The following is a 13388-nucleotide window of genomic DNA, read 5'->3' on the forward strand; positions in this document are numbered from 1 at the left end:
ATCATCCCATCAATTTCTCTGTCCTTTTCCTATCAAGTAAAGAGGTGCTTTTCAAAGATTTAAATTCATACTTTCTGTTTTCTTTTTACTGCCACAGAATTTATCTCTACTTTGTCATCTACTCCACCTTTTATTCTCTATATTCTCAACAATTAGTGGGTTGTTTAAAAAGCCCCTCCCTCCCTCCCTACCTCACCCACCCACTCCCCCCCAAAAAAGAGAATGATCATGTTCCTTGCTTCAGGACTGGCAGGTAAAGGTGAGTGTTTGAGACCAGAATCTATCTTGCAGTAGACCAGGAAGGTGAAAAACCTGGGGAGACCATGTTACTAGGTTAAGCCTTTGATTTTGAGGCTTGCTGTTATAAAACTTATTTTAGTAGCCAAGAAGCTAAGCCTACCCATAGTTATGCCTAAGAGTTACTTCCAGAGAACCTTTTTTGTTGCTCAGATGTGGCCTCTCTCTCTTTAAGCCCAACTCTACAAATAAAATAATTTCCCTCCACACCATGTGGGGCATGACGTCCAAGGGTGTGAGTTTCCCTGGCAACACAGTACATGACTCCCAGGGATGAGCCTGGCCCTGGCTCTGTGGGATTGCCAAGGCCTTCCTGCCAAAAGGGGTTAAGAAATGTAACGAAATAAGGTATCTGTGGCTAAGAGAGTCCAAATAGAGTCAAGGGGCTATTCTGGAGGCTACTCTTATGCAAGCTTCAGCTAGATATTGCTAATTGCCAAGGTTTGCCCACCCCTAACCATCATCATTCCTGTTAACCCTAAAGAGCACCCAGGGCTCTATCTGAGACCTACAAAAGTTGCATGCACTAAGTTTACTTTTCAGAAACCTAAAACCTCAGATGGTTCCTAAGCCAGGTAAGTCCTGAAACCCAGAGGGGCCATCCTCTCCAAGAACCTCAGGCAGTTCCATCCCCTATCCCATATTGTTGACACTTCTTTTAAACAAGAAAAAGTTAGAATGGGTATAACCCAAATACCCCTAAAGATTGGGAGAAGGATCAAAGGAGAAAGAGGAATTATAATAGAGAAGTTAGGATTTAAGAAATGAGTATGACTCCTGAACATTTTATTGATGTTTCTTTTTAATCTCTAATGTCTTGGAGCAGCTATAAAGAAAAACCTGAAATTGTGGAACTGCAGCTCATACCAAACTTTGAAATCTGTTCCATAACTAATTGCTAAAATGTACTTTGAAATTTATTGCTTTTTAATATATTATTTCACCAAAACAAAACAAAACAAAAAACCTGGGGAGTAGGCAGTTGATAGCGTATGAAAGGGAGGACACAGGCTACCCTGACACCTTTTTGGAAAAAATAAAAAACAAAAGTGCAAGGAAGCAAGCAGAAATGGAGAAGAATCCCTGATGGTTTATATCTTGGGAAGCCATGTACCCAATTAATTATTTGCTTTAACTTTTTGCTATGTCTGGTTCTTGTCTTTTTTCCCCCTAAGACAAATGGGTCTTAACTAAGGAAAGTAGATATAAGACACCCACCCCAAAACTTAACTCCTTTTGACTCTCATGAATGACACGTAGGACTGTTAATTACTTTAATCAGTTAACTACTGGTGTTTTCTCTGGGGTAGGAAGCTGAAGCGCCTATCTCTGGAAATGTCCTCGGAAAGTAAAGAGCAATGTGACCTTTCACCCGAGGACTCATCTGAAGAAAATGACCAATACAGTCTTCAGTCTAGGATTCATCCAGAGCTTCAAAAAGAACCACCTACTGACTTCAAGCAATTTGTGGCCAGTGATCAGTACAGACCTCAATATAGGATCCATATCGAGTCTCAAGAGCAATTACATACTAACTTCAAGCAATTTGTCATCAAAAAACTACAGAAGAGGTGCCAGTGCAGCCCAACCAAAGCCAAAAATATAATTTTTGGTTTCTTTCCTGTTTTGCAGTGGCTCCCCAAATATGATCTGAAGAAAAACATTTTAGGAGATATGATGTCTGGTTTGATTGTGGGCATTTTATTGGTGCCCCAGTCCATTGCTTATTCCCTGTTGGCTGGCCAGGAACCCATCTATGGTCTATACACATCCTTTTTCGCTAGCATCATCTATTTCCTATTGGGTACCTCCCGTCATATCTCTGTGGGCATTTTTGGAATACTGTGCCTTATGATTGGTGAGGTAGTTGACCGAGAACTACACAAAGCTGGCTATGAGACTGCCCGTATTGCTCCTTCTTTAGGAATGGATTCAAATGGGAGCGCACTGTTAAACCCAACATTAGATGGGATAGATGGGATATGTGACAAAAATTGCTATGCAATTAGAGTTGGCAGCACAGTAACCTTTATGGCTGGAGTTTATCAGGTAAGAAACAGTGGAACAAGTGTTTATTTCTGGCAAAGGTAATTGTGATACCTGAAATTTCAGAGCTGTGCAGGATCTTAGAGATCATAATTAAAGTTATCATTTATTGAACGTTTAGAGTATGTGAGTGGTTGAGTCAGGATTCAAACCCTGGTCTGTTTACTCCACAGGTAGTGTAAGGCTGCCTCATACTTACCCAGTGGATTTCAGTCAGCCATATTTTAATTCTTTGGTTGTAGAAATTTAGACCAGAAAGGGACCTCAGACCCACCTACTACAACTCTTTAATTTTACATGTCAGGAAATGTTGGCTTTGTCTGAGATTACATGTGGTTGGTTTTGGTTTAGTCAGCATTAGAAATCAGGCAGGAGGGTAACAGAATGGGGTGGGGAGATGAATGCAGAATTTACCCCTTCATTTAGAATTGCTGCTCTGGTGAATGATCATAGTAGTTCTCTTGGGTTGTTAGGAAGGGAAAAAGTTGAGGACCAACCACTATTTTATATTGTTAGCCAAGAGAAAGGATTAGAAAAGAAATTCTTCTTGGGTCTACCATAGATCCCACTAATTTGGCATTATCATCCTACCCCTGCCTTTTGGCATCTAGGAATCTATGCCAGCATTAAAACAGCCTCTTCTCTATTACAGGTATTTGGTACCAACAAGGAAAGAGGAACAGTAATTTATTTGATGCTTGGATGAGGAAAGGGAGAAGGGAAGATGGTGTAAAGAAGACTTGTGCTCCTTAGACTCCAGTTTGCTTTTTCTTTAATGTGCCTCACCAAGAATGATGAAAGGAGTAATAGAATACTGAGGAATTATTGGGAAGAGAAAAATAGAAATAAAACAGTTTCATCTTTGAAGATGCAAAATTATTAATAAAGGAGACAGTATGGCATAGGTGTATATATATATATATGTATATATACTGCATGAGAATAGTTTTTCAATAAAAGGTTAGATTAGAGAAAGTTCTACAATAAATTTAAAGTGTAAATCTATTTTGATGTGAATCTGATTCTTAGTTTTAACGGTAAAAACTTCATGTTTACATTAATGATTTGTAATGTAAAGAAAATACATTGTTTCCTAATAAGAATTTTCCAGTTTGAATGTTTAGATGTTTTCTCATATGTTCTTGAGAATTGTTTTCTTTTTAAAAAGAAATCTGACTCTTCCTTATTCAAATTTAAGAAATACTGTACTAGAAGATAGGAATTCTAGGTTCCTATCTAAACTGGGCTGTTGTGACCTTGGATAAGTTGCATAGCTCTCTGAGCCTCAGTTTCCTCTCTTTGTAAAATGGAGGATTCAGGTATGCTTGCCTTTTATCTAACTCTGATACTCTGTGATCATCTGATAGTATGTCTTTGTGCAAAGAAATGCCAGGGTTGCACAAGATTTAGATGTTCTTTTCCATTTATATTTAACACTTATATATCCTTCCTTCCAGGTAGCGATGGGCTTCTTTCAAGTGGGCTTTGTGTCTGTCTACCTCTCAGATGCCTTGCTGAGTGGATTTGTCACCGGTGCTTCCTTCACTATTCTTACATCTCAGGCCAAGTATCTCCTTGGGCTCAGCATTCCTCGGAGTAATGGTATGGGCTCACTCATCACTACTTGGATACATATCTTCAGAAATATCCATAAGGCCAATGTCTGTGATCTCATCACCAGCCTTTTGTGCCTTTTGGTTCTTTTGCCAACCAAAGAACTCAACGAGCACTTCAAGTCCAAGCTTAAGGCACCAATTCCTACTGAACTCATTGTAGTCGTGGCAGCCACATTAGCCTCTCATTTTGGAAAACTAAAGGAGAAATACAACTCTAGTATTTCTGGGCATATTCCCACTGGCTTTATGCCACCCAGAGCACCAGACTGGAATCTAATTCCTAGTGTAGCTGTAGATGCAATAGCTATTTCAATCATTGGTTTTGCTATCACTGTATCACTTTCTGAGATGTTTGCCAAGAAACATGGCTACACAGTCAAAGCAAATCAGGAAATGTATGCCATTGGCTTTTGCAATATCATTCCTTCCTTCTTCCACTGCTTTGCTACTAGTGCAGCTCTTGCAAAGACATTGGTTAAAGAATCAACTGGCTGCCAATCTCAATTTTCTAGTGTGGTGACAGCCCTAGTTCTTCTGTTGGTCCTCCTAGTAATAGCTCCTTTATTCTATTCTCTTCAGAAAAGTGTCCTTGGTGTGATCACTATTGTAAACCTCCGGGGAGCCCTACGTAAATTTAGGGATCTGCCCAAGATGTGGAGGCTTAGCAGGATGGATACAGTTATCTGGTTTGTTACTATGCTATCCTCTGCACTGATAAGTACTGAAATAGGCTTGCTTGTTGGGGTTTGTTTTTCTATGTTTTGTGTCATCCTCCGCACTCAAAAGCCAAAGGTTTCATTGCTTGGTATGGTGGAAGAATCTGAAGTCTTTGAATCTACATCTGCTTACAAGAACCTTCGGACTAAGCCAGGCATCAAGATTTTCCGCTTTGTAGCCCCTCTCTACTATATTAACAAAGAATGTTTTAAATCTGCTTTATATAAAAAGACTCTCAACCCAATCTTAGTAAAGGCAGCTCAGAAGAAGGCAGCAAAGAGAAAGATCAAAGAGGAAATAGTAACTTTCAGTGGAATCCAGGATGAAGTTACAGTGCATCTTTCCCGTGATCAAGTGGAGCTTCATACAATAGTGATTGACTGCAGTGCAATACAATTTTTAGATATAGCAGGGATCCATACACTGAAAGAAGTTCGCAGAGATTATGACGCCATTGGCATCCAGGTTCTGCTGGCTCAATGCAATCCCTCTGTGAGGGATTCCCTGGCTAGGGGAGAGTATTGCAAAAAGGGAGAAGAAAACCTTCTTTTCTATAGTTTGCCTGAGGCGATGGCTTTTGCAGTGGAATCTCAAATTCAGAAAGGAATATGTGTTCCCAATGGTGTGAGCCTTGCCAGTGATTGAGAAAGTAGATGGAAGAATAATGCCTAGCTGATAGGTTAAAATTTTAAGTGACGTTTTTCACTTCCGCAGGAAATGTTGCATACTTGAAATTTTAATATATTGGCCAGATTTTATTTTTCCTTTTAATGGTTTTTGTATATACATAAATGATGCAAAACTTATGGTTAGGCAGAATCAAAGAGAAGAAAATACTGTGATTTCAAGTAGAGATGAGGTATTCCTGCGATACAACAAATATCTATTGAATTGAACAATAAAGTGGCACGAAAACTCAACTACCATCCTGTTTTAAGGATATGCCTTTAGGGGATATGCTTTCTCTAGGAGGGAAAGGGGTAAGTTTGAATTTGCATTAGAAATGCAGGAGTCTTCTTTGTGTGGCTCTGTGGAGAGGGAGGGGAAGAACAGTGTGCCTCTTCTTGTACCTGCAGGTTAGGAGGATTTTGGAGCACAAGGTTATTCCTGGGCAGCTTTGTTCTTGTACTTCTCCATCACCCAGATGGCTGTAGGATTCTGGCTTTTAGTAGGAAAGTACCATGCCTGTCCTCAAGGCAGAGAATTATTTTCTGACATTCTGATAGCCAGCCTGACATTAATACAGAATACTTCTTGTAATATATTTGACTTTTTAAGGCATTCCTTTGTGTTTAGGTAACTAGGTAAGCAAAGAATTCTTCAAAACCAGCAAAAATAATGGGAGTTGTCCGTTTTTTTAGGTTATTTCTATCTCTAATTCTGAGAATTTCTCTGCCATTACGCTCTATTTTAACTTTCAGTTATCTATTGTATTTCCTATAGAATCTGTCCTTAACTGTGATGTCTAATTGCTAGTGACAACTTTGCCAATAAAAGGCAGAATACAGTCTCAGCAGTTCTCTACATCATTTTAAATGAGCTTGAGGCAAACTGTCAAGGAAGACTGGTCCTTAAGAATTGGTTTACTTAGCAGTGGATTTTTTTCTCTCATATTTCAGAAAGGGTTCAGAGGATTATAGCCTTTTGCAAATAGAAGGTGCTGTTCAACTTTACTTACCAAGAAAAATTCATTGTAGCTGATGGAAGAGAATGCACAGAAGAGTTAGAGTGCTTCCCAAAAGGACATCAATAATTAATTTATAGATGTTTTAGTGAAAACAAAGCTAATGGTTTCTGCCATGCACCCTACTGATGTACAATAGTGATGACAATGACAACTTTTAACCTCTCAGGCCACCTAAAACCATTATGCAAGAGAATTGAAAAGAATCACCTTCATAAAACCCACATTACATGGGTGTATTATTTATGATAGCTGACCACAGGTTATGAATTGAGGAATAGTTAACTTTGTAACTAGTTAATGATGTGTTTCAGTGTCTGACATTGAAAGCTTAAAGTTCTGTATCTGGAACTGGACAAGTGAGAAAAAAGCAGGTTCTCCAAAGTCAGGAATAGGGGACTGATTTATGTGAGATTGAAACATTTAGCCCTATCTTTTAAAATGAACAAAATACAAATTGCAAAAATGCAAAATCACTTTAACTACCTTCTACACTCAGAGCAATTTTAAATATAAGAGGTAAATCTGATGTGTATTGAATCTGTAGTAACTGTATATAGATAAACTGGCAATTCAGCTTTCTTTTGGCCCCATAAAATGCCAGTGTTGCTTTTCTACTGGTAGAGTTCTGCCCATCTGTTTACTTAGAATAAATACGTTTCTATTTTCACATCAAAGCAGTTTCTTAATAGAAAAATTGGATTTCTGGACTTTGTAATTAAATGTAATAGTGCTCTGAATTTTGATATCCTTTAGAATTTTTAGGTCTAGAATTTCAAAAACATTAATTACTGATACTTGTTATTTGTGTTTTTTGTTTGTTTCTAGCCAATGTTTGTTCTTTCTATTAAGCCTTGTGAATAGTAAAATCACAGTATCTTGGTCGGTTGTTTGTTTTTAATCCCTCTTGCCTCTCCTTCAAGCCAGGTTTGAAGTGGGGCTATTATATATGTCAGATGCCCTATGATAGGGTAAGGAGTACATGTATAAGGAAATTCTATAATTTGGCAAACACCAGCACAACAAAAAAATTTCAGTCCAGTAAAAAAGAATTTGGAAAATCCCTTAGAAGGATGAAGTAACATGATCTGACCTTTACCTTATTTTTGTTCATGTAGGGATATAAACAGTTCTGGAGCTTTATGCAATTTGCAAATTCTTAAATTGTGTTCAGGTTTGTAACTCTCCCATCCAAACAAACGAGATTTTGATTTAGTAGTTCATTAATAGTTATTTGCAAAAAGATTTAAGATTTCACTAGAATTTACATTTTATCCTCTCTGCTTGGGTGAAGATCTGCCTAGACTTATATGTTGTTAAACTTTTTTGACTGCTGGTATTTAAAACATTCAAACGTGGAACGAAAGTCTAATTCGCCAACAAAATCTAAAGTTTTCATTTGCTTTCTTGCTAAAGGGCTTGGACTTTAGTTCTTTAAATGATATTTTATACCCTATGTTAATTAAAAAAAAAACTCCTTGCTTACTCTAAACTTTAGTCTAAATGAAGCATTTTCTCGTTGCTTATTGACAAATGCCCAAGATTCTGAATATCTTAAAATGATTATCATTTAATTGAAATATGGTCTGTACACTCATGATGGTTGAAACTCCTCTACAAGCTTATTTATTTTTAAGTTTGTAACAACCAAAAGGATACAGTGTGCCAATGTACAGGTAGACTAAAGTTAACATTTTAGAGAAGGATGAAGGAAATAGACAGTTGAAATGACTACATCTGATCATTAGAACTGGAAAAGAGGGACCCATTTGAATCGGATCCAATCATTGGTTAGCTCCACCGTAGTAGGGAGATTGGGATTAGGAACCACATCTGATTTGGGGAAGTGAGGTCAAACTGAGTTCTGTTTCTAGAAACTAAGTGTCACAGATTCACCAAAGCTAAAAGAGGTGAGGAGTACATGGTACCCAGGGTTCTGGCAAAAGCCTGGATTGATCTACTTCTGAGCTTTGTGTGTTTCATCTAAACTGAATGACTGTGGTATTTATTATCTGTATCTTACCTGCCAGGTGTCTAGTTGATAATGGCTTTAAAAGAAAAATAAAAAAAAGGCCCCAAGGAAAGCTAGATCAGATTTAGACAGACTTAGCTTTTGAACAATAATAGACACTGAAGCCAGAATTTATTAGTCAGTTTACTAGTATGGTTAATGATGATCTTTAAAAAATTTGTATAGGGGTGTTATGTAAATTCATTGTACTATTCTAATACTAATGACTACATTTGAACAAGAACAGTAATTATTCTTTAGTATTCTCTTAGTAATCTGTCATTGTCAGGCTTCAGTAAATTTCCTAGGAACTGATATTGAGTCTTAAAATTATGACACATTCAAGCTTTGTGATCCTTATTAACATGCTTAATATGTTGCTTTCCTACATATTAATTTTGAAATGTATTGTTATAGATGAGCCTTAAATTCTTTTTGCATCAATGTTTGCATTACTTCAAATACTACCTGAAGACTTATCTAGGACACTGGGGCCCTGGGCAGATGCTGGGACTATGGTACTAAATCTAGTAGATGGGTTATATGGTAACTCAACGAGATAACATACTTGGGCAATGAGAGAGGTGCTTTGTGAAGAGAGTTGAGCTGAGCCAAGCCTTGACTGAGATCTGGAAGGAGGCAGTCTCTTCAGGGAAAGATTCCATAGTGAAATGATAAAAATCTGTTGGCCAGGATTTAGACTTTGCTTAATTTTTCTGTTCTTCAATGTCTTTTCCCTCTTGCTAATACTTCATCAGTTCTCAAGATGCCTTATTTGAAATTGGGCTTTAAAAACTCCCATGAGGATGAAAAGGATCCAGAAGGCATTTAGGCTCTGAACTAATTTGACTGACTTTCTTTCTGTCTTTTTTTTTATATATATATAAAGTTTCTATATAGTCATGAATGGAATCACTAATTTGAGTGCTAATTACAAGGATAAAAAATAAAATGGAACAGGTTTGAAGACACAGCTGATTTGCTAGCCTATATATTAAAGTAAAATACTGTACAAGTACTGTAAGAAGAAGGTAAATTTTCAGTGTTTTAAAAATTTAATTTTAGCAATTTTAAGAACAGAATTTAGATGGGAAGTAGGGGAAATTTATTTTTATAAGGTAATTTTTATCCTTAGAACAACTATTTTTCAAAAAATGTTTTGCAACTGAAACTTTAAACATATTTAAATACAGTTAGAAAGTAAGATAAGTATTCTAAACAGTGGATTATTTGATGTGCATTTTATTTTATCTTAGTAGTATAAAATCAGGAGAACATATTGACTTCTGAAAATTGAAATAATGAAGGACATAGTTATACTGGAGATACTATGCTTGTAAGTCTACACTGGAACCTTGTATAATATTTGTTGGGCTTGAATAATGGTTGTGGCAAAAGCAAGTAATTACTGTCTTAATAAAAAATACAAATAACAAAATTTCTAACGGAAGGATTTTTAGTTGACAAATAGACACGCAACTTAAGCCAGAAGGTCTTTTAAACTGAAGCTTTAATAAACTTATTTTGGGGAGGCTCTACATCCTCATTCCATCACCCATCCCTAAAATAAGATACCTGGAATCAAACCTCTTGGTTTTGCAGTCCAAATCAGTTGAAAATTGTGGTCTGAGCTGACATGGCTTCCATTCCTCATATATGAATGTTTGTGAACATACAAGTCTATATGTTCTACCTTTTTTTTTTGTCTCCTTTGCAACTTTATATACAAATCAAGACAGTATCAGGGTGACAGATGAATGAACCTAAATTCTCAGTCTTATCTATTCACCAAAAATGTATATTGCCTTTTTATTATTATTATTCAAAGGTGATGACTTTTAGGAACATGTTTTATACTACATGCCTTTTTTAAATTAAAGCAAGTGCCTTGGTATTCTACATAAATTATGCTTAATTCTCAATGGGACGAAGATGAGTTATTAATAGAAGCTTATTGGAAAGGGTGGAGGGTTAATAGCAGATCTTTTTCTCATGACAGAATCCATTTGTGATGTTTATTATATAAGATTCCTGTATATGTATTGAGATCTAAAAGTGTCATTTCTTTTATCTTCTAATAAAATGTTACTATATTTTTACATTCTCCATTTTCTGTGTCTAAAGTATTTGAATGCAAGAGGGTTCTAAGAATGCATTAGATTACCAGTAAGTTTTAGAATAGTAGCTCTTTACATTTGGAGAGTGATTCAGTCATTAATTTTTCCCATCTCTAACAAAAAGATCTGCCCTCATTCTTTTTGCTTTGTGGCCCAGAATAAGTCATTTAACCCTTTGGGGACTCAATATTTCTATCAGTGAAGAAGGGAGGAAGATTAGATTGCTTGAGGACCCTTCCAGTTCTCACTTCGCATGGTTCCTATTCCATACCATGTTGGAATCAGAAATCTCAAATCTGGCTCATGTTTTACTATTATCTTAAGCTCTGAATTTTGTAAGTGACCTTTGAACCACATTTTCCCCATCTGTGAATTGAGGGTGAATAATGATGAATAAATGAGAGATTTGGGGATGGAATTCCTAACTCTAGAGCTTAATACTTTGTAAGGAATTCTCTATATCACCAACCTCCTTCCATACCTACCATGTAGCCTCTCCTGGAATGTCTTCTTCCTTTTGCCTCTCTCATTACCTCTGTGTAAGAAGTAGGGACCTGGTATAGAGCAAAGGTCAGTTTTCAGTATTCTTTCTGCAGTATCTCTATAACACTGGACATTCTGTCCCCAGCCTGTCCTACAGAGTGAAGGAGTTGGACTGAACAGTCTTCTAAGGCCTTTCCAGCCTTAGCATTCTGTGCACACACCCTGTCTGCATACACAACACCTGGTATCCAGGGCCCTGTGCAGTGTACTCAATAGTTGTTCTCTAGTATCTCCTTCAGCCTTCTGAGGGCTTTGCTTTCTCCATCTGTCCTTTCAATGGTAGTGTTTTGTTTTGTTTTCATATTTTTATTGACAAATTTTCATACACAGAGTCCATATATGATGTACAATCAGTGGCTCACCATATCTTCACATAGTTGTGTATTCATCACTATGACCATTTTTTAAAACATTTGCATCACTCCAATGCTGGTGCTCTTGGCGTCATCTCTCCTCATTTAGCAATGAGGCTTGTTTGTAATTTTTAGATACAGTTGGAATTCTGATAAAAGTACTTTTTCTTAGGAAAATATCCACATGTACATGGATATACACACACAATTATAAAAGGGTTGGTCCGTGGATACCATATTGTGATCTCCTTGTATTATAGGCTCTCTCCAAGTGCTTTGCTGCCTTACTATCTACATACAAATCTGCGGCTTTGACTGCCTTACTATGTACATACAAATAACAGCCAAACATGGTCTCCAGCCTCGTCTTTCTTTAACATCAACCAGCATATTTGTCTTTGTGTAAATCTCCAATTGGATGCTCATAGGTACCTTATGTGCAACACCCCCCCAAACAAACTCATCTCCCCTTCCTGTTAACTGTGCTGATCATGATGTGACCTGCCATTTAAGCCAAGAATCTGGGAATTTCTAGAATCTTGCTCAACTTTCACGATAAATCCAGTGTCTCTAAATCCAACATCTTTTTCCTGCCTTCAATGTTCACCATTTCTTTATAGAGATGGTCTATGCAATAGCATAACCTAATTTTTCTGCTGCTTTACAACCTAGCCTCCATACTATTTATTTTTACCCCACTATTCTGTTAGTGGCTTACCAGTGCTTTCAGGATAAGTTCAAAATTAATGATCTAGGCTACAAAAACTTAAAAAATTTTGCCCTTGCTTACCTCTAGCCTCTTGTCGTGCCACACACCCTTTACTTGACATAGCAACTCTGATCTTAGATATTCCCAAATGGGCAATTAAAAAAAATAACTCCATGAGTTTATATATGCTGTTCCCTCTGCCAGAAGTTGCCTCCCAGCCCCAGTTGCCTAACTCTCTTCTCCTTACAGGTACTTATCAAAAGTCCCTTTGTCTTGGCAACTTTTCCTCTTCTCTCTTTTAGAAGCCCCTTCAGACTCCACCTGTACACTCAGGTGACTGGAATATGCTACATGTTCCATTTCTAAGATAATTATATATGGCCTCAAGTAGTGTGACTAGCTCTGGTTCCAGAGCTGTTTAAGAGATCATTTAAATGATCTGAGTCTAGCTGTCTTTTTGTAATATAACTTGCTGAGACTATTAAGTACTAAATGAAACAGTGCCTGACCTAATAGGCAACCAATAAATTTTAACTTATTTTTAGTTAAAAAAAAAAAAAAGCATCAAACAAAATCCCTGACGTCCAATAGAGTCAAAGGTTTAACCAATGTAAACTAGACTGCAAAGCTTTTTCGAGTATGATTTATCTCTCAGGATCTAAACATGTTATTTAAATGAATAAAGAACATTAGATTTCTCATTTCTTAAAAGCAAGTTTAAGTACATATTTACTCAACACCTACTATGTGCAAGGCACTTACACAAAGCCTTTCATACTGAAGTCCTGCATGTATAAATGGAAAAAACAGAGCACAATGACTTTTGGTGGAGGTAAACACAATTAACTCTATACTTTAGAGTTCTTCATTATCAAAGAACAGATTACATTCTTGATTGGAATAATATTTGAGGCAATGATATTCATGGAAAAATTCCGCAAACCCTTTTAAATAGAGCTCAACTCTCTCTGTAAGCCACTTTTGAGTAGGATAAAAATGCCTGACACAGCTCTAAAAATAAAGTGGCTTTGGCAATTACATGTGTACTAGTTTATTCACAAATATTTATTGAAGTGCTTATGGTGTGCCACACAGTGCTAGGTATCATTAAGATTATAAAAGCTAAAAAAAATAAAAAAGATTATAAAAGGCTGAATACTCCTTGCTCTCAGTCTAGTTGAAGAGGCATAGAATATGGAAGACCTTTAAGTGCTAAACTGAGTGACAGAGACAAGATTCTCAGGAAATGAGGGAAAGAAGGGGGAAGTGAGTTCTGGGGGTTTAAGAAAGGCTGG

General features: G+C 36.9%; 1 protein-coding gene across 6 annotated transcripts in view; it reads left to right on the top strand.

Moving 5' to 3' along the window:
* Positions 1-10473, top strand: part of SLC26A2 (solute carrier family 26 member 2) — a 36185-nt gene extending 25712 nt beyond the window's left edge. For all 6 annotated transcript variants that reach the window (XM_077137396.1, XM_077137395.1, XM_077137394.1 and 3 more), the window contains 2 exons: positions 1608-2346; positions 3801-10473. In XM_077137396.1, the coding sequence (XP_076993511.1) occupies positions 1633-2346; positions 3801-5321 (2235 nt within the window). In that variant the 5' untranslated portion in view covers positions 1608-1632 and the 3' untranslated portion in view covers positions 5322-10473. The remainder of the gene's footprint in view (positions 1-1607; positions 2347-3800) is intronic.
* The last annotated feature ends 2915 nt before the right edge of the window (positions 10474-13388 follow it).

The sequence above is a fragment of the Tamandua tetradactyla genome, chromosome 20, assembly GCF_023851605.1.
Source record: "Tamandua tetradactyla isolate mTamTet1 chromosome 20, mTamTet1.pri, whole genome shotgun sequence".
Classification (NCBI taxonomy): Eukaryota; Metazoa; Chordata; class Mammalia; order Pilosa; family Myrmecophagidae; genus Tamandua; species Tamandua tetradactyla.